General features: G+C 38.2%; 1 protein-coding gene and 1 long non-coding RNA gene across 2 annotated transcripts; one reads left to right on the forward strand and one right to left on the reverse strand.

Annotated features, from left to right (window-relative positions):
• Positions 1-4,960: 4,960 nt before the first annotated feature.
• Positions 4,961-21,580, forward strand: LOC133558011 (N-acetylaspartate synthetase-like). The gene is made up of 4 exons (XM_061909067.1): positions 4,961-5,096; positions 8,723-9,010; positions 13,862-14,026; positions 18,832-21,580. The coding sequence occupies exons 2-4, from the start codon at positions 8,821-8,823 to the stop codon at positions 19,221-19,223; spliced, it is 747 nt and encodes a 248-aa protein (XP_061765051.1). The 5' UTR covers positions 4,961-5,096; positions 8,723-8,820; the 3' UTR covers positions 19,224-21,580.
• Positions 21,581-22,579: 999 nt separating this feature from the next.
• LOC133558029 (uncharacterized) lies at positions 22,580-26,625 on the reverse strand. The gene is made up of 3 exons (XR_009807885.1): positions 24,760-26,625; positions 24,627-24,683; positions 22,580-23,018 (listed from the first exon to the last, which is right to left on the reverse strand). It is a non-coding gene; the product is annotated as an uncharacterized LOC133558029 (long non-coding RNA).
• Between the last annotated feature and the right edge of the window lie 627 nt (positions 26,626-27,252).

The following is a 27,252-nucleotide window of genomic DNA, read 5'->3' on the forward strand; positions in this document are numbered from 1 at the left end:
TCCACCGCAACCTCCTTACACAGTGTATGTTTCTGCCAGTGGAACAGGCCGGTGAAGTGATGACAAATGATGTGGAGTCAGATGTGGAAGAAGATCACGAGGGAGCGGATACAGAGGAAATGGAGGAGCAAGATAGAGGAGAGACAGAGGAAGATATTGACGAGGAATGTGAGATGGATGATACAGAGACAGTAAACGGACAGGTTGTGACACACAGGGATGGAGGAATTGGATGTGGAGGCTGGGCAAATAAGTGATAAAGAAGAGGAAGGCACACCTCTCAGTTGTGCCGAAGCACCTCCAGAGGCTGTGGCTCCAAGAAGGAACCCGTCGAGAAATCGACAGCCCCCAAAGAGGCTATGCCTTGAGTCGCAAGTTCTGAGATCGGATGAGGAACAACAGAAGATAGAGAGAGGCAAGAAGTTGTGGCAAAGGGCCAAAGCAAGAGGACCAGAAGGGCATGTTCAACACACACACACACACACACACACTCACTTTTGGTTAAAGAGTGGAGTTTTTGCTTTTTGTTTACGTTTGATTTGATGGCAGAGACGCCATCAAATAAAGAAGGGGTGGATGTAAGGCAGTAGCCTGTTAATGTATAAGACAGTACCTCTTTATGAGCACTGGATGTCGCTATTCTTGTTGATTTTTACCTGTAGGTTCAGCACACCTCACCTTTTTGTCCTTCAGTGGACACCATAGTCAGAGAGAACTAGGCACCATCTTTGACAATGTTTTCTTTTCCACTGAAAAGGTGAGACCTGTTTTATGACTGTCTGAACACTTTATAAGATATTAAAGTTAAAAATGCCCATCCAGCAAATTTGTTGCAATACAGTGTTAGCTAAGGTGTTTACTTACATTTTGATGTGTTTCGAAGATATGTGCAATTCCGTTTTTGTACTTAAATGTTTGATGTAAGTTGGCCAGTGTGATTAACATTTAGTAGAGTCTGAATTGAATGGGGTTGTGAAGGATGGCTTTTTACATGTTGATTCTGGTCGCTGTGTTTGAACTACTGATTTGTGATTTATTGTTATTTAGCATTTGGGCATATTGAATATGAGAAAGATTTATATATTTTTGTTGACATATGTTAATGTGTTCTTTTGCATTGAGACACATTTGTAAAGGACAACGTTTTTCTTTTCCACTGAAAAGCTTAATGACCAGAGCCAGAGAGGACCACTACTGTGAACAAATAAATGCAACAAGGTCTCATCCACAATCCAGAACCACTGTGTCCAGTGTCCAATCTCTCCGCACAACAACTCACCTTATAAACACTAAAAACACAACGCAGTCCAAGGGTGTGTCGAGAGGCAGTGACATTGTGGGTTACATTTACTTGACCCTCTTCCTGGGAAACTGATCAAGGAGCTCTTTGTATTATTAGGTCCATCAGTGCTTAATATTATAAACTTATGACTTTCCTCGGGCACTGTTCCCCTAGCATTCAAAAAAGCGGTTATTCATCCTCTTCTTAAAAGACCTAACCTCGATCCTGACCTCATGGTAAACTACCGACCAGTGTCTCACCTTCCCTTTATTTCAAAAATCCTCGAAAAAATTGTTGCGTAAGAGTTAAATGAACACTTAGCGTCTAACAATCTATGTGAAACTTTTCAATCCGGTTTCAGGGCAAATCACTCCACGGAGACAGCCCTCGCAAAAATGACTAATGATCTATTGCTAACGATGGATTCTGATGCGTCATCTATGTTGCTGCTCCTCGATCTTAGCGCTGCTTTCGATACCGTCGATCATAATATTTTATTAGAACGTATCAAAACACGAATTGGTATGTCAGACTTAGCCCTGTCTTGGTTCAACTCTTATCTTACTAATAGGATGCAGTGTGTCTCCCATAACAATGTGACCTCGGACTACGTTAAGGTAACGTGTGGAGTTCCCCAGGGTTCGGTCCTTGACCCTGCACTCTTCAGTATCTACATGCTGCCGCTAGGTGACATCATACGCAAATATGGTGTTAGCTTTCACTATTATGCTGATGACACCCAACTCTACATGCCCCTAAAGCTGACCAACACGCCGGATTGTAGTCAGCTGGAGGCGTGTCTTAATGAAATTAAACAATGGATGTCCGCTAACTTTTTGCAACTCAACGCCAAAAAAACGGAAATGCTGATTATCGGTCCTGCTAGACACCGACCTGTATTTAATAATACAACTCTAACATTTGACAACCAAACAATTAAACAAGGCGACACGGTAAAGAATCTGGGTATTATCTTCGACCCAACTCTCTCCTTTGAGGCACACATTAAAAGCGTTACTAAAACGGCCTTCTTTCATCTCCGTAATATCGCTAAAATTCGCTCCATTCTGTCCACTAAAGACGCTGAGATCATTATCCATGCGTTTGTTACGTCTCGCCTCGACTACTGTAACGTATTATTTTCGGGTCTCCCCATGTCTAGCATTAAAAGATTACAGTTGGTACTAAATGCGGCTGCTACACTTTTGACAAGAACAAGAAAGTTTGATCACATTACTCCTGTACTGGCTCACCTGCACTGGCTTCCTGTGCACTTAAGATGTGACTTTAAGGTTTTACTACTTACGTATAAAATACTACACGGTCTAGCTCCATCATGTCTTGCCGATTGTATTGTACCATATGTCCCGGCAAGAAATCTGCGTTCAAAGGACTCCGGCTTATTAGTGATTCCCAAAGCCCAAAAAAAGTCAGCGAGCTATAGAGCTTTTTCATTTCGGGCTCCAGTACTCTGGAATGCCCTCCCGGTAAAAGTTCGAGATGCTACCACAGTAGAAGCATTTAAGTCTCACCTTAAAACTCATTTGTATACTCTAGCCTTTAAATAGACTCCCTTTTTAGACCAGTTGATCTGCCGTTTCTTTTCTTTTCCTCCTATGTCCCACTCTCCCTTGTGGAGGGGGTCCGGTCCGATCCAGTGGCCATGTACTGTTTGCCTGTGTATCGGCTGGGGACATCTCTGCGGTGCTGATCCGCCTCCACTTGGGATGGTTTCCTGCTGGCTCCGCTGTGAACGGGACTCTCGCTGCTGTGTTGGATCCGCTTTGGACTGGACTCTTGCGACTGTGTTGGATCCATTATGGATTGAAGTTTCACAGTATCATGTTAGACCCGCTCGACATCGATTGCTTTCCTCCTCTCCAAGGTTCTCATAGTCATCATTGTCACCGACGTCCCACTGGGTGTGAGTTTTCCTTGCCCTTATGTGGGCCCACCGAGGATGTCGTAGTGGTTTGTGCAGCCCTTTGAGACACTAGTTATTTAGGGCTATATAAGTAAACATTGATTGATTGATTGATTGAAAATTATTAGCGCCTGCTTCCTTTTACCACATGCCTTGAATAAGCGCAGGCGTGAGAAGAGGATTTAAATTAATTAGCGCCCCGGCGGTTATTCAAGGAAGAACGTTAGTCATCTGACAGCTGTGTCTCTCAGCCAGCACATGCCACGCCCCCGTCTGAGGGTGCGCTGTCTCCAGTCCTCCAGACGGTATCACTGACTTCCACTCCAACAGTGCGCTAATCACAAACCTCCTCCACACATATGTATACATATATATATATACAGTATGTATATATATATATATATATATATATATATATATATATATTTATATTTATATATATATAAATATATATATATGTATATATATATTTATATATATAAATATATATTTATATATATATATACATATATATATATATATATATATAAATATAATTATATATATATGTGTATATATATATATATATTTATATATATATAAATATATATTTATATATATATATATATATATATATATATATATCTGCAAACACAATTGTTACTGGATACTTTCTAATTCGCTTCTTTCTGCCTCGGAGACTTTGTGGGTGTAAATAAAACACGACTATAATTATTTGATACTTGTATATATTCACAAATGTGCTGTTTTTGACTGCAATATTGTTCAATTACAGAAACGTATTACATATGGATATGTCCAGTTTGAGTGGTATTGTGTGCTTAGCTGTCGTGTCGTTGCTAGATTTTATATATATATATATATATATATATATATAATTATTATTTTATTTATTTTTTTATCTTCAAGCTGCTTTCTGGCCATCTCTTCAGAAGGTGCTGTTTTGTGGGCGGTTTTATGTATCCGCCTAAGCCCCCTTGACGACCTTTTCACCCCGTCAGCCATGCAGTTTTTAGTCTACTGACATATATAAGTCAGAATTTATACGCTACTTTTTATTACATATGTCAAAAACGAAGAACTTTAGCATGAATGTGCATGTATGAGCCCACAACAAGAAGATAGAGAAAAATAAGGAACCTACTGACTACAACTTTAGACTACAACTGAATAAAAATGGCACTCACGCAAAGCTCTTTGAGTAAAGCTCTAGCATCTATCAAGACAGTAATGAAACAAAGGCAAAATAAGTCTCAAATTCCAAAACAACTCTTTTTGAGCAAGTTTGGCAAAATTGTTTTATAAATATTCTCTGCCAGGCTTCCATGGTTTGATTTGACATTTAAGTAATGGGGATCCCAAATACACAAAGACAGGTACATTACCATGTAAGGGGAATTCATTTGTAAAATGTGTTGTAGCAAAATATAGAAAAAACAAAAAAAAATTAAATATAAAAATATAGTACCCCTAGATATTCATTAAAACAATAACTGATTCAAGAAATACTGGCCTGGTGGAACCCTACTTTTTAATGGAGAAAGCAGCTGCGGTACAGTATAATGTCATGTTTACACAATCTAAAAAAGTTAATTTACCTGTTATCGAGGAAAGCAATTAAAGTAAACACTGTTTTTGTTTTGAAAGTGCTCAAATTTGCATGCAAAAAGATAAAAGTTTTATCATAAATGAGCTAAACTTGACAACACATCACGACCCTGACCAGGGTTACATCAGAAGGCGGTGTCAGGCAGGGTTTAACTGTCTTTTATGAAATGTGTTGTCAAAACCAGATCTGCAGGCTGGAGAAGCATAACTGACATGAACTGACAAGAATCCGTCAAGTCAGGGAGGAAACCACTGAAGAGACAGAAGCAACTTTTGCTGATGGTAGGTAGAAATTATTTACTTTTTTAATACACTGATGTTAATTAACGCTGTTGTTTGATGACCTGGAAATGTCTTCGATGCAAACTGCGCAGAATCTAAAGTGCTTTGTATCAAATGTCGTGAAATTATTCAGCAGGAATGTGTCACATAACAGACGGCACTGTACATTCAAATGTCAACACCAGGCTGCTCTTACCTATGTGCATGCTTTTCATACAGTTAATACTGCACATATTGCTCCCTTTCTATTGGTAATCCGTTCCACAAGGTCAGACTAAAACAGAGTAGTACATAAACTGATAATTTTTCCCTATTAAAAGTAATATAATTAATCAATTTAATTTAGACACCCAAATATATACGAACAAAATACTTAAAAGAGAATGTTAAAGTTAAAGTTAAAGTTAAAGTACCACACACACACTAATTTGACCCATCCCCTTGTTCCACCCCCTGGGAGGTGAGGGGAGCAGTGAGCACCAGCAGTGGCCGCGCTCGGGATTCATTTGTAGTTTCACATGCAGAAAACAACGTGGAATTCATAAAAGGATTAATTAAATGTATAAATCATCACTTTTATCTTTATTGAAGACACGTGTTTGCGAAAACGGCAATGAGCAGATAGGTTATTTCTTGAATTCAATAGTGTTGTTCACTTTCTTTATAAAAGTTCTGGTGCTTCATCTTTTTTGGATCACCTGCATTATTTTTGCATAGGGGTGTCCTAATAATACTTGTTCTTCTCTTCCGATACAATACAGATATTGAAGCCTTGCGTATTGGTATGAAGACATATTGGTTTAAAAAAGTTATCATCAGGGATCCTATACACTTTGTTTTGCAGTGTGGAACCTTTGAAAATGTTTGATCAAATATAAGTTATGTATGAAAAACACTGACCTACCAATTTTTAACTGTCCGGAATGTACTTATGCTGTCTTTAAGTTGAAGCGGAGTGGTAATTGTTTTTTGCCTACATCTAGCAGCCGCAATTAATTCATTACATTTAGTGTATAATGCAGTAAATTCAAATTATGCAAACACAATTGTTACTGGATACTTTCTAATCTGCCTTGGAGACTTTGCAGGTGTAAGTAAAACACAACTATAATTATTTGATACTTGTATATATTGACAAATGTGCTTTTTTTGACTACAAGATTGTTCAATTACAGAAACGTATTAAATATGGATATGTCTAGCATGAGTGCTATTGTGTTCTTGGCTGTTGTGTAGCTGCTAGAGCCTACGAGCCTATTGACTGGCATGTGTACCTTTTGTACAGATAAAGTACTTCACCCATATACCGATGTCAATTAGATACAACATCAGCACGGGCACCAAGCGGAAAATAGCTGCTCAAGCTTTGTTTGTTTTTTTCTTTAGACCATCCACGAAACTCACTGATTGGCTCTGTGGCGCTTCAAAAGAATATTGGTATTTTTTTTTTAAGGAAAACTGCACAATTTTTTTTATCCCGTCATCCACAATCCTTATGTGAAATAGGAACACTCGTCTTCCCCGTTTCTGTGGTTCTAAATCATAATAAAAAAACTGCTAGCAAGAGGCAGATAATGAGGATTGATCTATTTCGGCCATATAGGCTTTGAAACTGGGAGGAATGGGGGTGACATGTCCCCCGCAATATTGGAGGTGGGAGCACCCCACCTATATCTCATTGCTTTGCACAATGACAATAAAGGCAATGCTATTCTATTCTATTAAATAAGAGTTTTTAAAGTATGAGCTGCATAACACAATCAATTAAGCTCAAATCCATGTGTATGTTATGTCACAATAAAGCCCACAGTATACGCAAATTACTGCATGCAGTGCAGGTCAAAGAGGAAACAGTTTCGATGTGTGTTTAGGTGTATCATTATGGAGTTTGCTTTGCTGTGATTATGTAGTACTATTCAGTATTAATATGATATTTTGTCGCAGTAATTTCCAGACCAAAGCCAGGGGTGGGCCTCAGCTATTTTTTAACGGCCCCCGGCACCCTTTAAAATACTACTGAAAAAGAAAATGAAACATAAAAATGTGTAATAAAATATCAAACAGTTGAAACGTAACGAGAAAAAGTTGCAATTTTGTCTCTAATAGCACAAAGCTGTTGTGCAGACATTTTTTTTTATTTAAAAAAAATGTGATTGCTCAGAAAATAATAATCAATCAAATTTAATGTTTCAAATGATTGACCTATTTAAAGCTCCAATTGCTTCACATCAAAAATGAAGTTTATTTTTTGGGGAAAATATTGCTCATTTCATGTGTTTGCCATACAAACACTAAATTTTATTTGACAAAACAGGTATAAACTAAACAAACAAACCAAAACATTTATAAAATAATGAAAACTTTTAATCAACAGATTGATTTCAAGTAGATCTAGATAGTGAAGCATTGGAAAAAAATAAATAAATATATATATATATATATATATATTAAACTTTTTTTAATGAGTGGGACCTCTTTGGATGCCCAAACATTTGAGTGGGACTCTTTTTATTTATTTGTTTTTATTTTCATTGCTCAAAAAAAAAATGAATCAAAATCAATTTTCTTATATTGATTATATAGTATTAAAAGATTGGATATTTTGTGTTTCTTGCCCAAAAAAAATAAAAATGGATTTGACAAAAAAACCCAACATATGACTGATTTAACACATTAATGATTGAGACCCTTTCATGTACTTGTGACCAAACTTGAAGGGAGCCATAAAGACAGAAAAAAATAATCTATTTGGTTTTAAAAATTAAAAATACTAAAATGGCCCCTGCATTACCAGTACCATCAGATTGGCCAAACACCTTGTAAAGGCACAGAGACTGCTGAGAAACTATTAGTACAGTATGTCGTTAAATCTGTTGGGACGAAAAATGTGAAATATTAGCCCCAATATAATTTTTTGACAGGGAGGGACACATTCGAACAGAAATATTATCATACTTATGGAAGGGGTGGCGAAGTTGGGAGAGCAGCCTTGCCAGCAATCTGAGGGTTACTGGTTTAATCCCCACCTTCTACCAACCTAGTCACGTCCGTTGTGTCCTTGAGCAAGGCACTTCACCCTTGCTCCTTATGGGTCCTGGTTTGCGCCTTGCATGGCAGCACCTGCCATCAGTGTTTGAATGTGTGTGTGTGAATGGGTGAATGTGGAAATAGTGTCAAAGCGTTTTGAGTTCCTTTAAAAAAAAAAAAAAAAAAAGGTAGAAAAGCGCTATACAAGTGTAACCATACTATTGGCTCCAAAATGTTGTCATATTTGCTCAAATCCGGACAGTTCTCCCAGGCCCAAGATGTTGTCCAGTTCATTGAGAGGAAAGTTGATCAATTGCATTGTTTGGATTTTAGAGAGGCCAAGTATAAACCATTTACCATAATATTAGAGCGGCTCCAAAATGTTGTCATATTTGCTCTAATTTGGACAGTTCCCCCAGGCCCAAGATGTTGTCCATTTCGTTGACAGGAAAGTTGATCAATTACATTGTTTGATGACTTCATTATGACACACAATACACCTGATGATGTGTACATATTTATTCATTGTTATTGTTTTTTTTTATTATTGATGATTTGGTCATCTTTATAGCTAATATGATTATTCACTTTGCTTGCAGGCGTCCTGAGCATCTTGTTCTGACTGACACTTGACCAAACTCACAAACCCAACCAGCATTATTTTCCACAAGCAGCAGCAAGTACTTTCAGATCTGTCATGGAGGAAAAACACACACAAGGACAAAAAGTAATAGAGTTCCATGGTGTTGTGCGCGAGTTTAAGCTCGAGGATCGAGTGCACGTACAACGCATCTTTTCTGAGGGGATGATGGAGATGATATACGACACGTCTATCAGAGGCTTCAGACATCATCCTGAGAGCCTCCTGCTCTATTCAGCTATGACAAGTGAATTAAACATTACACTTTATACACGTTCATTTTATACACATTATACTTTATACACATACAGTACCCTTAATACAACGTACACTTGATACAGCTACACTGTATACATCTTACAGTAAACTGTACTTTATACACACATATTTAACACATATGCTTTATACACTTACATACACCTTACACTTTAAACACATCACACATTATACACATCACACTTAGTGGCGGACCGTGCTTTTCCCACCTAGGCCTTCAGTGATTTCCAACTTCAATGATTACCTCTCAAAATACCATAATGTAAGTCCCCACATTACCATCACTAGAGAAATACTATACAGAACCACATTTACGCACTACTGTCCATTGATCCCCTCAACTGTGTACAAAACGGGTTATTTTCTGGCGCATTTAAAAATCAATAAACCCGCATCAGCAATTAAAACATGCTATGTGGTACTGTCACAATTAAAATAGCAAAAAACCATATTAAACATGAAAAAAACAAAGAAATAAAATATTTGAACTCACAATTTGTAGCACCTATTCAACACCGTATAAGCAAGTGGTACCCTTCGTACTCGGTTGATTCGAGTGGAAATGGCAGGAATTTCCCCATTTTATCCCCGGGACAGCTGAGCTAGCTTCCGGGGTTGGTCGACATCGTCTCACAAGATGTAGTTTCTCTCTAAATATCCTTCTTGAAAATGGCCTTGCAAATATATATCTGCCACCTAGTCAATCCCTGCTAGCCTGGTATGGCTACGGCGCAAGACCTCCTGCTGCTTGCTAAATTGCAACTTTTGATTGGATATTCACTTTGGAATGACAAGTTAGTTTCCAATCACAGTCTCGTTAACACCAGGCTTCCTAGATAGGCTACTGTTAACAACTTGTGATCTGATTGGCTGTATCAACTGTCTATCAACTTAATGTGTTCTCTAATGCATCCGCTAATGGTACGGCTCTGCTGATTTGCATAGCACTGCCAAGGCTCAAACCAGTGAGTATCCAATCACAGGACGCGTAAATGTCACATTTAACCTCAGGGCAGCTAGAAGGACTTACGGACAACAACTCAATCTGATTGGCTAACGCAATTATCTATCAACTGTATCTGCCCGTTCACTTACAGTGCACAGACGCCCACATTGTTCATTCTGAAGGCCCCGGGCAGATTTTGTACAGCATGGCAACATAAACTAGCTGACTTCTGATTGGATAAAAACTCTAACCTAAAAACACGGGCACTGGGACGAGCATAATATGACATGAAGAGAATATGAATACTTTTAGATAGGAAAGTAAATTAGAAAAATACTTTTATCTTTAAATATGATCATGATTTCTGGTTATGTTAGGCCAGCGGAGAAGGCCTTGTTGGCCCTGATGGCACACCACTGCACTTTACACATGTCACTTTAAACACAAAACACTTTATACACATACTGTACTCTTTGTACATATACACTTTGTACGCATACACTTTATACTACACATGCACTTTATCATTTGATAATCAAATGTTTTGAATGGACATGTCCTTAAACTGCCTCGTATATGAACATAGGCCCAGTCTCGTATCGTAAAACTGGAGCTGAAAGCTCCGGAGAAAACAATGTTTATGACGTGCTACATGTATGTGTATGCAGACACTGTAGGTTAAAGAGCTGGTTAGCTAAAATAAGTCATTAGCTTACCAACCAACAAGACTCTGCAATATAAATACTAAGTCACCTATTAAATCTAAATTTAATAGGTGGCCCAACACCAACAGTGTGAATGTAATAATAATGGACCTCCTATTGTTGGTCCATTTTTTCACAGACAAATCTGGTGATGTATTGTACATGACATTAGATGGTAAGCGATCATATGTTCTGTACACATACGCCATCTGTTGTTTGTTTGCGCACAATGCAGCTCCTCCAGGAGTAAAATTACAAAATTAAACCCCCCACCCTCCCAACATCAGACAGTCACATCAGATAAGATGGTTTGACAAAAACAGACTCTTTAAATCTCAGTAAAACTAGAATAATATTATTTGGTAACAGTAGAAGAGAAAGTCAAACACAAATACAAATAGACGGAATAGAAATTGAAAGAGTAAATTAAACCAATTTTTCTAGGTATAATGATTGATGATAAATTGAACTTGGAACTCTCATGTAAAAAATATACAACATAAAGTAGCAAGAAACACGTCAATTAACAATAAAGCAAAACATGTTCTTGACCAAAAATCAATTCATATTCTCTGCAGCTCGCTAGTGTTACCATATCTGAATTACTGTGTAGAAATATGGGGAAATAACAAAAGTACACTTCATTCATTCACGGTGTTACAACAAAGATCAGTTAGAATAATACATAATGTTGGATATAGAGAACAAACAAACCCTTATTTATTGAAATTCCACAACTTAGTGAATTTGCAAAGAGCTAGAATTACAAATTCCATTTCCATAAGACTTGGGAAATTGTGTTTGATGTAAATATAAACTGAATACAATGATTTGCAAATCCTTTTCAACCAGTATTCAATTGAATGCAATACAAAGACCAGATATTTGATGTTCAAATCCATAAACTTTATTGTTTTTTGCACATAATAATTAACTTAGAATTTTATGGCTGCAACATGTGCCAAAGTAGTTGGGAAAGGACATGTTCACCACTGTGTTGCATCACCTTTTCTTTTAACAACACTCAAGAAATTTTTGGGAACTGAGGAAACTAATTGTTGAAGCTTTGAAAGGGAAATTCTTTCCCAGTCTTGTTTTATGGAGAGCTTCAGTAATTCAACAGTTTGGGTCTTTGCTGTCATATTTTACACTTCAAAATGCACCACACATTTTCGATGGGAGACAGTTCTGGACGGCAGGCGGACCAGAAAAGTACCCGCACTCTTTTTTTACAAAGCCACGCTGTTGTAACACTTGTCTTGCTGAAATAAGCAGGGGCGTCCATGATAACGTTGCTTCGATGACAACATATATTGCTCCAAAACATGTATGGACCTTTCAGCATTAATGGTGCCTTCACAGATGTGTAAATTACCCATGCCTTGGGCACTAATACACCCCCATACCATCACAGTTTCTGGCTTTTGAACTTTGCGCCTATAACAACCCGAATGGTTATTTTCGTGTTTGTTCTGGAGGACACCACGTCCTCTGTTTCCAAATATAATTTGAAATGTGGACTAGTCAGACCACAGAACACCTTTCCACTTTGCATTAGTCCATCTTAGGTGATCTCGGGCCCACCCAAGCAGGCGGCGTTTCAGGATATTGTTGATAAATGGGTTTGGCTTTGCATAGCAGAATTTTAACTTGCACTTACAGATGTAGCAACCAGCTGTAGTTACTGACAGTGGTTTTATGAAGTGTTCCTGAGCCCATGTGGTGATATCCTTTACACACTGATGTCGGTTTTTGATGCAGCACCGCTTGAGGGATCAAAAGTCTGTAATATCATCGCTTACATGCAGTGATTTTTCCAGATTCTCTGAACTTTTTGATGATTTTACGGACCGTAGATGGTAACATCCCTAAATTCCTTGCAATAGCTCGTTAAGAAATGTTGTTCTAAAACTGTTCGAAAATTTGCTTACAAAGTGATGACCCTCACTCCATCCTCGTTTGTGAACTACTTAGCATTTCATGGAAGCTGTTTTTGTACCCAATCATGGCACACACCTGTTCTCAATTAGCCTGCACACCTGTGGGATGTTCCATATAAGTGTTTGATGAACATTTCTCAACTTATCAGTATTTATTGCCAACTTTCCCAATTTCTTTGTCACATGTTGCTGGCATCAAATTCTAAAGTTAATGATTATTTGCAAAAAAAACAAAAACTGTTTTTTAGTTTGAACATCAAATATGTTGTTTTGGTAGCATATTCAACTGAATATGGGTTGAAAATGATTTGCAAATCATTGTATTCTGTTTTTTATTTACATTTAACACAATTTCCCAACTCATATGGAAATGGGGTTTGTATACAAAAATCAAACTATAATCTGCTACCCAAGAATATAAAACAATTCTTATCAACAGAAGAGAAGAAATATAATCTTAGAGAAAACTTTAATTTAAAACATTTGTACGCACATACAACACTTAAGACCTTCAGTATATCAGTTTCTGGAATTAAAAATTATGGAATGGATTAAGCAAATAAATCAAACAATGTACTATTATGATCCACTTCAAGAAACTCTTCAAACTTAGTTTTTACAAAGCACATACAAAAAGAACCATGATAAACCTTCTGAATTTATCTCATCCATCCATTCATTTTCAAGATAATCTTACTCATCTCACCATATGAAACATAGCTTACTTCACCAATTATTATTTATTTATTTATTTTGATTGTTTTTACTTATGGAGTACATTGTGAATAAATTGAGAACAGGATGTGAACAAAAGTTTTAGCAACTGCTATGTAAAGGAAAAGTGGTAGGATTAAATAAACTCTGATTCTTCCTACTCCTTTTCGAACATGTTGAATAGAGAAACTGGAAATTGTGATGTATCATGCATGTTCAAAATAAACTCAAACTCAACACAACTCAACTCAGAATAAGATTTAGAATCTGCTTTATTGGATAAGTCTCCGCCCAAGAATGAGGCCATATGAATCCTGTCCCTACTGTATGATTTACTGCTTTACAGGGCAACAATTAGAATATTAAAATGGACATTTATAAAAAAACAACAACATATTGTAGACTGTTGTTTATTTTCAGCTCTGTTAGTTGCTAGAAAAGCATAGCCGGTAGCCAAGAGGAAACAGGATTGGACAAATTTGTGTATTTAAAGATCTGTCCTTATCTTCCAATGTCAGTTGCTGGCTTTGTGCTCACCAAGTGTTGGTGGATGATAGTACTCCTCCCTGTGCTGGTGCTGTGTGGCCGTTATTTGTGCAGCAGGTGGGTGATTCTGGCTTATCTGACGGAGGCCATGAGGACTGACATGGGTCACATGGAAGAAGTCTACATAAACTCACCAAGTAAGTACTGTTTGAAACCAAAATAAATTACCTTTTATTCTTGAAAAACAAACCTATAAGAAGGTTGCATATGACGTCACATCTGTTTTTCACATGATGGTCAAGCAGCTTGAGTGTACCATCAAAACAAGTAAGAGTGAGTGTAAAGTTTGAGCAGAAAATGCCGTATTGCTGTTCTGTTTTTGGGTGTTCCAGTCGTTCAAATAGAGAGATAGAAAATAGATTTCATACAGTCCCGAAAAAATATAATAAAGTCAGGAAGAAAACGAAAGAGTGTCAAAGAAAATGGCGCTGAAAGATATCCCTTTCATCATCTTGTGGAATACAATCGTACCATGCTTGTGTCTGCAGCGATCACTTTGTAAAATGTTTGAACATTTGAAACTACTTCTATATTAGTAGTGCTTGATAGCAAAACTAAACGTAAAGAAAGGACAATCGATCATATTAGTTTTTTAAAAATATAACTACGAAGACCTGGCTGTGCAAATAAACTAACGGCATGTTAAATCCTGGTAATATACATTGTGATTATTAGTCCAAGCCACCATGTATTTATTGCCGATATTCATAATCGAAACAAAAAACTTTATGACCACATTATAAATAATGACACAAAATTGTAGGCATTTTTTAAATAAACTCAAACCATAACCATGACATGAACATGTAGATTACTTTCTTTAATGAAGACAAGAATATAAATTGGTGTATTACTTAATCTTATTCTGATGACTTGCATTGATTGGAGTCAGAAAGGATTCGCAGTTGTGCTCCATAACTCCTCTTTTTCAAATTTACATTGTGGATTTGAAAAAGTCTTCCTTTCTGTCCAATACCATATGAAAATGGTTGTTTCTTGGCATCTTATTTGTCCATCTTCAATACTCTTTTTTAAAAACTTTGCAAGAAATACGTTTGTACATCGACGGCAAACTCCGTAGCTTACCAGCTTGTGTGTGCTAGCTTTCTGAGACTCTTATTTTGTTAGTCAAAGCTGGATTAAGCAGCATTTTTATTGTGAAGACAGGAACCGTGGGGTCGGTTTTTAAGCTTGTGACGGCATGTGTATTATGTATGGTATGTTTGGATCTTAATATTAAGGTCGCAAAGGCAGATTTTGAGGACAGAAAAACATGTTTTGCAAGCACGGACATTATATTTTCAAAATAAATTAAAAACATGCAAAAAAAGAGCGAATATAGGTGTATTTTGTACACAATAACGTGCTTGCTTGTTTGCTGTTATGCATATTGAGGCTCAATAATTAGTGCTGCTTGCAGTCAGATAGATGAGCTCTCTCTCCTCTGCTCTCTCAACCTCCCCCTTCTGTGCATTCAACTTTTTTTTCTACATTCGCTCAAATTTCTGTGCTCGCCCAAGTTTAGACACATAGTGTTATACTTGTATCAAATAGGCAACCAATCAGATAACTGGACATGTGTACTCTGATTGGGTGCTTGTTCTTCAATCAGATCGCTTGTTATGTTATCCCAGAAGCATCAATTCGCACCTGATGGAGTCAATTGTGTGTCCCAATTCGGGGGCTGCCGCTTTGTGGGTCATTGAGAGAGTCCTCCAGTCGCACCTGGAGCGATTTTATTTGGGACGGATGAGCTTTCGCAAATATCAGCACTTCCTGTTTGTGTCACATGACCTTGTGGTTAGAGCAGGGGTCTCAAACTCAATTTACCTGGGGGCCACTGGACGCAGAAACTAGCCCGCAAGAAATATTTTCTTAAAAATTGTAATATGCACTTTTTACTGAATCCACCTTCTTTGAACCGCTTTCCTGCCCTAGTAACGCAATTGCCAACCCCCTGAATTTTAGGGCACATCTTGGCAATCAATTCTCCTAAATTGGTCGCGATTTTCAACCGGCCACTGTTTTTAATGGTGCGCCGTGTTTGCATCATCTTCAAAGGCCTCTGCATTATGGCTGCCTTTTCATCAAATTAACGGTACGCCGGCCAAATCATATGTTGTAAGAGGTACTTTCCATCACACACGAGTGACTGCAAGACATACTTGATCAACAGCCATACAGGTCACACTGAGGATGGCCATATAAACGACTTTATTACTGTTACAAATATGCGCCACTCTGTGAAACCACACCGAACAAGAATGACAAACACATTTTGGGAGAACATCCACACCATAACACAACATAAACACAACAGAAGACATACTCAGAACACCCTGCAGCCCTAACTCTTCCGGGCTACAATATATGTAACCGGTGGTCTTTTCCTCTGCGTTGTGTGGGTTTTATGGAAGACGATCGAAACCATGGGTTGCTCAGCTGCACTTTACTAATAGTACACAGAATACATTTGGCATCAAAAACTTTCTGCCATCGTCAAGCCCCTCTCCTGTTATCGTAGACATAAGGGTGAGGAGTTACATACAACAGTAAAAAAAAAAAACATACCTGATAGTACACAGAATAGAATTGTCATCAAAAACTTTCTTTCATTGTCGAGCCCCTACACAAATATAATAATGAACAAGAAAGTTGCTTAACAAGACAATACATTTTCCTTCGTCGCATGGTCGCCTATCTCTCCTGTTATTGTAGACATAAGGGAAATAGGAAGGTGTGTCCAAAGGATATAAAAAGACAGGTGGCACAGTAATTATTGCAGTAGGAGGGAAAACTAGACAATGGTTCCACATTGACAAAACATCAGACAATATTAAGGTATTTACTTTAACTTACATATTTAGTGTAATAATAACAATAATGAAACATTATAAAATACATTATTTACATGATGTAATTGACCCTGTTACATGTACACCACCTCAACCGACGCACGAAGAGGGTGGGTGGTTAATGTGTGGGGGGTGGGGTTTGGTGGTAGCGGGGTGAGGAAGAGTTAGGGCTGCATGGGATTCTGGGTATTTGTTCTGTTGTGTTTATGTTGTGTTACGGTGTTCTCCCGAAATGTGTTTATCATTTTTGTTTGGTGTGGGTTCACAGCGTGGTGCATATTTGTAACAGTGATACAGTTGTTTATACGGCCACCCTCAGTGTGACCTGTGTGACTGTTGATCAAGTAAGTCTTGCAGTCACTCAGGTGTGCGTTCAATTTCCAGACACATTTAATGACTACACTGGCTCTCTGTTTGCAAATATAAAAGAGGGTGTCAGAAAAGGTAGCCCATATACACTTACTCAAATATTTAGAATGGTGAAAACTTACAGTACCCTGCGAATCTCACGGAAAGGGAAAGTTTGATAAGTTTGACGATGTCGAGCGCCGCACTACCATTCCATTTGCCTATCAAGGTGAGGGCCGCAATTGGCCCGCGGGCCGCGGGTCTGTGTACCCCTGTTGTAGGTTGAGTGATAATTATCCATGCTTCATCACGCGGAAAAATCAAGACAAGATTTCCATCCATCCATCCATTTTCTACCCCTTGTCTCTTTTGGGGTTGCGGGGGGGTCGCTGGAGCCAATCTCAGCTGCATTCGGGCAGTAGGCGGGGTACACCTTGGACAAGACGCCACCTCATCGCAGGGCAGGACATGATTTTACTAAATCCAATCATCTACCATCATAATGGTCATCTTGACTTAGCACACTACAAATAAAGTGAATGAAGGCATAATTAGTCAACAGCCATACATGTCACAAACTAAGGGTGGACGTATGAAAAACGGCAACACTGTCATATCCCTGTGCCATATAGTGAAACCACACTAAACAGCAATAACAAACACATTTTGGGAGAATATTTGCACCGCAACACTACAGAACAAATTCCGAGAATTCCCTGCACTATCAACTCTTCCGGGACGCTAAAATATAACCAAACACCTTTGGCTGGTGCACTGTTGGTGCAAGTTGTATAGGGCACCAGAGGCAGTACCATTACGCACCTCCCGAATTAAACGGAAAATTTAAACAATGGTTTCCCTAAAATATCAACAGGAATTTGAAAGAAGAGTTGCCCTGAAATTTGTAGTCTACCTAAATGTATTAGTAAGTCTAAGGCTTACAAGCACCGTTATTTAAAACTAGTGGGCTGCTCTTACATTAGATTTTAACAATCAATTTTCAAATTAAGGAGTGGGATGCAAATGGGCCCCTGGTCTACAAGTTCCCCTGCGAGGCGTCATCGCATTCGCCTTTCGGACATGAAAAAACAGCTTGCAGGTCTCGCGGCATACTTGATCAACAGCCATACAGGTCACACTGAGGGTGGCCAAATAAACAACTTTAACACTGTTACAAATATGCACCACATTGTGAACCCACACCAAACAAGAATGACAAACACATTTCGGGAGAACATCCGCAACATATCACAACATAAACAAAGCAGAACATATACCCAGAATCAAAATGCAGCACTAACTCTTCCGGGCTACAATATACACCCCCGCTGGATGGATGGTATGACTCGGCCGGGGTTTGAACTCCCAACCTACCGATCTCAGGGCGGACAATCTAACCACTAGGCCACTGTGGTTAATTTGCATAGTATGCAAATTAAAGTGATTGATCGCTGCTATCAGCGATCAATCACTTTAATTTCAGACATTATTGTCTTTCTGATTTCCCTTCTTTGTGTTCAAACATTGCCAACATTTACGATACTGTTTGGGCTGCAAATAATCTGGTACTGTGAAAAACTAAGAATCCTGAATAACATGCACATTCTGTCTTTGAATTTATTGAGAAGTGCTAATGAATCACTGGTGTGAATCATTGACTCCTAACATATTTGCGTCAGAATTATGTCATGTCCGTTATTTTTATGTCCTTCATTCATTCATCCAAATTTTTTCCTCAGACTCGCGCATGTGGGTCGCCGTTTTTAAAGACCAAGTGGTGGGCGTCGTTGCTGCAGTTCATGAAGGAAAAAATTCTGCCCGGCTGAAGCGCATGTCAGTGGACAGGAGGTTCCGCAGATGTGGAGTGGGCAAGGCTCTTGGACGGAAACTTCTGGAGTATGCCGTTGCTCAGGGATTCTCCACTGTTGTGCTGGGAACCACGGCCTATTCATCTGCTGCCCACAATCTCTACCAGCGACTGGGATTTCAATGTATTGAGGTCGAAAATGGGCACATGGCGCCTGGTGAACCAAAGTTTCCTCTGTTAGGAATATTCTACAGGGTATACCTTAATCACTACATCCTGAAAGTGCAAAATATACCTGTCGACCTCTGTAACAGACAAGAATAGGTGCTTGATCATCATTTTGAAATATCCTGGATTAGCGACATCGTGTGACTGGACGAACAACGAGTGCGTAGAAGATTAGGCATTCCGTCACATTAGACTCTTACTGCATCATGTTGGGTGTTGTCAAATTTGGCGATTCCTTTTACCTCCGAACTTTGGGCAAGGGATGAGTATTGGCTGAAAAATGTACTTAAATTAATTGGACGTTTATGGTATAATCTAGTTCAGATTTGAAATGGACTAATGCGGTCTGCATGCTTTAAAATGGGATAAGTGTGTCTTCGTTGCGTTTTCACAAATAATTAAAGGGGAACATTATCACAATTTCAAAAGGGTTGAAAACAATAAAAATCAGTTCCCAGTGGCTTGTTGTATTTTTGGAAGTTTTTTTCAAAATTTTACCGGTCCCCGAATATCCCTAAAAAAAGCTTTAAAGTGGTTGATTTTTGCTATTTGCGATGCGACTATCCATTTCCCTGTGACGTCATACAGTGCTGCCAATGTAAACAAACAATGGCAGATACCACAGCACTATATAGCAACATTAGCTCGGATTCAGACTCGGATTTCAGCGACTTAAGCGATTTAACAGATTACGCTTCTTCAATAATTTCATACTCCAACGGATGGTTGGAGTATGAAAGTATTGAAGAAGAAACTGAAGCTATTGAGCTAATAGCTATTGACGCTATTCATAGCCATAGCATGGCCGAATAGCTGCGTTAGCATCGCCGGTAAAATGTGCGGACCAAACGATCAGGACTTTCGCATCTCCTGACACTGGAGCAACTTAAATCCTTCGATTGCTAAGTGTTATTTTCGCATTAAATCAGGGTGGAAGTAAACGTAATATAGTTGCAAATGCATCTGCAGGTTATCCATACATCTCTGTGCCATGTCTGCTTTAGCACCGCCGGTAAATAGCATGTTAGCATCGATTAGCGTAGCATGTTAGCATCGATTAGCTGGCAATCAACATCAATAAAACTCACCTTTGTGAATTTGTTGACTTTATAGTTGCAAATGCATCTGCAGGTTATCAATACATCTCTATGCCAGGTCTGCTTTATCACCGCCGGTAAATAGCATGTTAGTGTCGATTAGCATAGCATGTTAGCATCGATTAGCTGGCAGTCACGCCGCAACCAAATATTTCTGATTAGCACATAAGTCAAAATCAACAAAACTCACCTTTGTGATTTCGTTGAATTTATCGTTGCAAATGCATCTGCAGGTTATCCATACATCTCTGTGCCTTGTCTGCTTTAGCACCGCCGGTAAATAGCATGTTAGCGTCGATTAAAGTAGCATGTTAGCATTGATTAGCTGGCAGTCACGCCGCAACCAAATATGTCTGATTAGCACATACGTCAACATCAACAAAACTCACCTTTGTGATTTCGTTGAATTTATTGTTGCAAATGCATCTGCAGGTTATCCATACATCTCTGTGCCATGTCTGTCACCACTGGTAAAATGTGGAGACACTTTGGCACATTCAATGGGGGTCTGGCGGAAGACACTTTCGAATCTTCGGGCCAGTGGTGCAACTCTAATCCCTCCCTGTTGTTACACCCTCCGACAACACACCGACGAGGCATGATGTCTCCAAAGTTCCAAAAAATAGTCGAAAAAACGGAAAATAACAGAGCTGAGACCCGGTGTTTTTAATGTGTCGGAAAAGAAAATGGCGGCTGTATACCTCGGAGAAGTCACGTTCTGACGTCATCGCAAAAAGAGCGATAAACAGAAAGGCGTTTAAATCGCCAAAATTCACCCATTTAGAGTTCGGAAATCGGTTAAAAAATATATATGGTCTTTTTTCTGCACCATCAAGGTATATATTGACGCTTACATAGGTCTGGTGATAATGTTCCCCTTTAAAGCTTTCAGGTTCAAGGTTTAAAGAGTGTATTGTCATATACAAAAATTATTTTATTTTATCATTTTATAAATTTTCAGGTATGGTACAGAAATCAGTGTGTATCTGAATTTTTGTAAAACTACAGTGTAGATCAGGTACTGTGTATTATGTTGGTATAGTGAGAATACATGACTGTGATTGCAACTCCTGTCAGCGGTTTAGGGGTCTGAAGGTTGACGGAAAGAAAGCGTTTTTTTAGTCTGGAGGTCACCAAATGATTCCCAAACGCAGCCCCCGCTGCTGCTCACTCCTCACCTCTCAGGGGGTGAACATGTGGATTGGTCAAATGCAGAGGATAATTTCACCACTCCTAGTGTGTGTGTGTGACTATTGTTGGGACTTTATCTTAACCTTAACTTTAACTTTAACAGTATATCACTTTTTGCTGGCGGTGGTAACGTACACGGACCAATAAACTTTGTTATAATGGTTATTTTCTTTGTCACATTGTTGTTTTTTGTCGTTATTTTTCACAATCGACACAATTATTCTATACTCATAACATGTCAAATAAAAAGTATCAGCCTGGTATCAATAATCAGTTCCTCCCTCCATCCGAACAGCTTTCAAACCAGTCTGACTTGTCACGGCTTCGCAAACGTTTGTACTAAATAGAATTCGTAATGTCATCATCGAATAGTGATATCAGATGTCAGTATCACATTATATCTTCTTGCATCTAAATGTCCCATACAAGCAGTCCAGCAGCGTGTTTACTTGTGCCCTACTGGACAACCAGTTGGCTAAGGATTCATTGCCAAATGTCCTCCAATCATCACACAATGTTGGTCTTTCCTTGTACTTTAGTCAAGTCGTTTAAAAACGATAAACATGGTAGGCCAATGGCTACTATGAGCTAGCAGCTAGATAACAGATAAGCACACAATAGCAGACAAGTTAAACATATGCAATAAGTGTCCAAATGTTGCAGTTTAAAGCAGCACATTCGTCAATATACACGATTATCACATAGTTTTAGTTGTCTATTAATTATGCAAAGACTCCAAGGCAGAAGCGTATTAGAAAGTATTTAGTTACAAACATGTCCGCATCATTCAACTTCATGAGCTTAACTTATAGAGGAACGATTATGCAAAACTTACGTTTCTTACCAATTAGTACCTGTTTCCGTGTTAAGGGCTCTGTATAATGCCAGTCACCCTCTGCATAGCGTTATCAGTAGTGAAGTGAACTATATTTATACAGCGCTTTTTTCTCTAGTGACTCAAAGCGCTTTACATAGTGAAACCCAATATCTAAGCTGCATTTAAACAAGCGTGGGTGGCACTGGGGGCAGGTGGGTAAAGTGTCTTGCCCAAGGACACAACGGCAGTGACTAGGACTGCAGAAGCGGGGATCGAACCTGCAGCCCTCAAGTTGCTGGCACGGCCGCTCTCCCAACCGAGCTATACCGCCCCAGTAGCCAGAGGAGCCTGTTCAGTGCTAGAGTGCTTCATCCCAAGTGCAGGACTAATAAACTCAAAAACTCCTTTGGCCCACACGCCGTTAGACTGTACAACTCCTCTCTGGGGCAGGGGGCGGGGGGTACTAGGATGACAGAGAATGCAAAACAATAACAGTGCAATACGTTTTCATAACATGGTCACTACTGCCTACTTTGTATTGTTATATTCTTATTTTACTGTTATATTTTTATTCCCATTGTTGCTTTTTATTTTTTATTCGTATGTAATATTTTGGGCTTCACGGTGGCAGAGGGGTTAGTGCGTCTACCTCAAAATACAGGTCCTGCAGTCCTGGGTTCAAATCCAGGCTCGGGATCTTTCTGTGTGGAGTTTGCATGTTCTGCCCGTGAATGCGTGGGTTCCCTCCAGGTACTCCGGCTTCCTTCCACTTCCAAAGACATGCACCTGGGGATAGGTTGATTGGCAACACTAAATTAGCCCTAGTGTGTGAATGTGAGTGTGAATGTTGTCTGTCTATCTGTGTTGGCCCTGCGATGAGGTGTCGACTTGTCCAGGGTGTACCCCGCTTTCCGCCCGATTGTAGCTGAGATAGGCGCCAGAAAATGGATGGATGGATGGATTGTAATATTTTTCTATTTTGTTTCCATTTAAAGCCCCATTATTTACTTTTTACTTTTTTTAAATTGATCTCAACTCTGTACCAGGGGCGTCACTAGACGTAATACTGTACTTGGGCACACCTGGGGCACAAATAATTCATGTGAGCGTGCAAAGCGCGCAAACAACAACATTCTTAGCACTTATTTATCATAAAAAATACATAAATAGTGCTTTAAACTATGAAATCATATCATATTATGTTGTATGGATCTTTGATTAACCACCTGAAATTAACTAATGCATTTGACCTACTTGTGCACTTTTTTATTTCAGACTTCTAAACTGCTACTGGTAAAAGCAAAAAGGAAGAGCAATGAATCTTTTTGATATATAAATTGCCATAATCATCTGCAAATTTAACTTCTACAAAGGTAAAACAAAAAACAAAGCCCTACATCTCTGGGTTCTTTTATATTATTTAATTTCCATTTATGGCAATGTGGCTAATCCTATTTCAGATACACAAAACTATAAAATATACACAAAACAATAAAGCCACAGTAGTAGAATAAATGAACAACTGTTGTGTTTCTGTTCAGGGAATCATTTTCTGAGAAGTAAACTGTAACGTCTCGTTTTCATTTTTGCAAAGTGGTCAATCACTCTGGACAAACATGGAAATATTACAGTAACTGTTATACAGTTGACCAGTGGTTCCCAACTGCTGGGTCGTGACATAAAAGTGGATTGTGTGTCATTTTCAGTGAGTCGCAGTCAGATGTGTGCATGAAAAAAAAAAAAAAGTTTAGGGAGAAAAAAATCAAATTGTTGCAACAAAACCAGATATTTTTTAGCCATTTTTCTAGTGACTATTAGTGAGTATTTTAGCAAAAGGCAAAACCGATTAACAAGTTGCAGGAGGACTCAGGACAGACATGGAAATATATTTTTTTTTAAATCTAAATGGAGCAACAAAACCCGATATTTTCAACCATCTTTCTGAAAACAAATACAGAAATGTTACTATTTCTTCTGGAAACAAAACAAGATGCTTTAGCTGTAGCCATTTTTCTGGTGACAAAACAAGATTATTTTAGTCAAAGACAAACCGATTAACAAGACAAGTCTACTGTGCTATTTTTCTGTGAAATAAACTTGAATGATTTAAAAATTTGGCTCACGACTTGATGATATGGAAAAATGTTTTTCTTCCTGAAGATAAACCATTTGAGAAGCACTCAACTCACACATGCTTACTCCAAATCATCATTGATGCAGAGGTCCTGAGCAGAACCAGCAGACAATAACCAACATTATGTTTCACGTTCATTGGAAATTGCCCCGACAGCTCGTACAGCAAATGAATATGTTTGTCTTGATACAACGAATAACGTTAGCTAACTTAGCACAGACTTAAGACAATGATGTTGCCTAGCTAGCTAGGACACTTACACCTCTCATTCCTGCTGCTTCTTCCCTGCTGCGGGCGATTAACTTTCCGATATCCGTCTAGGAGTTACAGTTTGAGTCAAATCAAAATCAAAATAATATAATTAACAAATTGTTGTTGGCTAACGTTACCTACCTCAGCAGTGATTCGTATCGCCTCTCTCTCTCTCTCCATCTCTCTGTCTCTCTCTCTCTCTCTCTCTCAACTGAAGTCTCGATCCACATGTAAATAAATTACCATATCAATTAGCCATGTGCTCATTTTTACGTGGAGTGAATACAGTAGCAATCAATTACCATACTAAGTAGTATGTGCGCTGTTGTCTATGTTATGTAGACTTAAAACTCTGAAGCGTTTTTTTTTTTTTATAGGTGAAATTTTTACCGGGGCACTGCAGATCAACACTGGGGCACGTGCCCCAGTGAAATCTGTCTGGCGACGCCCCTGCACTGTACACTGCTGCTGGAATTTTTATTTTCCTGAAGGAACTCTCCTGAAGGAATCAATATAGTACTATCTATCTATCTATCTATCTATCTATCTATCTATCTATCTATCCATCCATCCATCCATCCATCCATCCATCCATCCATCCATCCATCCGTCCATCCATCTATCTATCTAATTCCCTAAAATGTGAAATCAAACCATGGAGGCATAGTGAAGATATTTATAAAACAATCTTGCTTTCCTTCATTCTACCTCCAAACTAAATGTTTAGCCGTCGTCGTCCGATATTGTAGTCAGTACACTGCAAATACTAAAATCTAAGTAATATGAAATATCTCAAAAAAGGGTGATATTTGCTTATTTTCTGTCTGATAAGATAATTCTTCTCATTAAGCAGATTTTATGTTGGAGTGTTTTACTTGTTTTAAGGGTTTTGGTCCTAAATTATATCAGTAAGATATTACTGCTTGTTGCTGAGATTTTATGACCTGTATTGAGTAAAACATGCTTGAAACTAGAATATCAACTGATGCAAAGCTGTGTCATCAACACTCACAAGTATGAAACTACTTTTTGTATTAATAATTTCTTATGTCAAGCATTAAAACAAATTGTGTTGCCGTGCGCATATCATTATGTCAAGATAATGGCACTAGCATTTACTTATTAAAGAATATTTTTCAACATTGAGCGAAAAGGTCTATTTTTTTTTCTACCAAGAAAAGTGCACTTGTTTTTAGTGAGAATATACTTACTTTAAGGTATATTTTTGGTTCATTGAGGTTAGCTAATTTTATTCGTTTTGGAAAGTTTTGCCAAGCCAAAATGTTTTGTTCTATTGGCGGATAATTTTGCTTAGTTCAAATAAAATACCCCTAATATTTGTATATTTTTTTCTTGATTTTGAACACTGAATTTTTGCAGTGTAAATCTTCTTCTCAGTTCTTTCAATCCACAAAAAATGAAGAGGGTATGTAAAATATAATCTCTGCACATTTTTGACCACATAACCACAATTGCATGTTACATGTTATGCAGACCTCGAGAAAGTGTTATACATGTAGAAAAATAAATCATAATATGACCCCTTTATCAAATATTCTGACCAATAGGTGTTGCAAAGACTGATGAAGTGTCAAAAGGAAATGAGTTTGCTGACAAAACAGCAAAAACCGCAGCGGAAAAGACACCTCATCCCTTATACACACTAAACACAGAGCAAATTACTAACACCATTTTACAAGATTTGCAACAACAAAGTCTAAAGAATGAAATAAAATTTTGGAAAAACAAAGGGGCAGTAATAGAAAATTGCATCTTTAAATGACCAAAAGGAAAAACCTATCCTCCCAAAAAACCTATACAAATGGGCAGCAATATTGAGTCATGGGGTTTCCCATGTCTCAAAAGGGGGGATGGTGGGACAGGTTAACCAAAATTACACAACGTATGGTTTCAATTCTTATTCGTAAAATTTTTGTCAGGCATGTTTGACATGCGCCAAACACAATCCACAGGGTCACTTACGACTGAGACGAGGGACATTTCCCCGACCACAATATCAGTTTCAAGTAATACATATGGATTATATTGAATTAAACCAAAGAGAAGGAAATAAATATTGCCTGGTCATAATAGATGCATTTTCAAAATGGATCGAATTAACTCCAACTAAAAGACCAGATGCTTTAACAGTAGCAAAAGCATTTTGCAAAGACATAATACCAAGATACAGGATCCCAGAAAGAATTTACACTAATAATGGGGCACACTTTGTAAACCAAGTAATAAAAAAGAAGTACTATGCTCCCTTTTGAATTGAAAAATCACTGTGCATATCATGCCCAAAGTGCAGGGTTAGTAGAAAAAAATTAATGGAACAATTAAAAATAGGTTAAAAAAACTGTATAGAAGAGACAGGAAGACCATGGACACAATGTTTAGACCTGGTCAAACTGTACATAAACATTACAAGTACCATGGGCTTAACACCATATGAAAACTTGTTTGGACGACAATATAGACTACCTTATTTCAAAAATGAATGGGAAACTGATGATGATTCAAATTTGGCAGACTATATGAGAAATAATATTTGGAAGACCTTATCAGCTGCCAAAATTTTGAAAAATCAATGAAAGAAAACATTGGCATTCTCCGACGGGAGAGGTTGTATAC

The sequence above is a fragment of the Nerophis ophidion genome, linkage group LG01 (assembly GCF_033978795.1).
Source record: "Nerophis ophidion isolate RoL-2023_Sa linkage group LG01, RoL_Noph_v1.0, whole genome shotgun sequence".
Lineage (NCBI taxonomy): Eukaryota > Metazoa > Chordata > Actinopteri > Syngnathiformes > Syngnathidae > Nerophis > Nerophis ophidion.

What these genes read in the sequence shown, in the direction of transcription:
- LOC133558011 (XM_061909067.1), top strand. Translation starts at nt 8,821, where the DNA reads ATGGAGGAAAAACACACACAAGGACAAAAAGTAATAGAGTTCCATGGT. An exon ending in GCTCTATTCAGCTATGACAA is followed by an intron (nt 9,011 to 13,861) that starts GTGAATTAAACA and finishes TTCCAATGTCAG; the next exon opens with TTGCTGGCTTTGTGCTCACC. An exon ending in AGTCTACATAAACTCACCAA is followed by an intron (nt 14,027 to 18,831) that starts GTAAGTACTGTT and finishes TTTTTTCCTCAG; the next exon opens with ACTCGCGCATGTGGGTCGCC.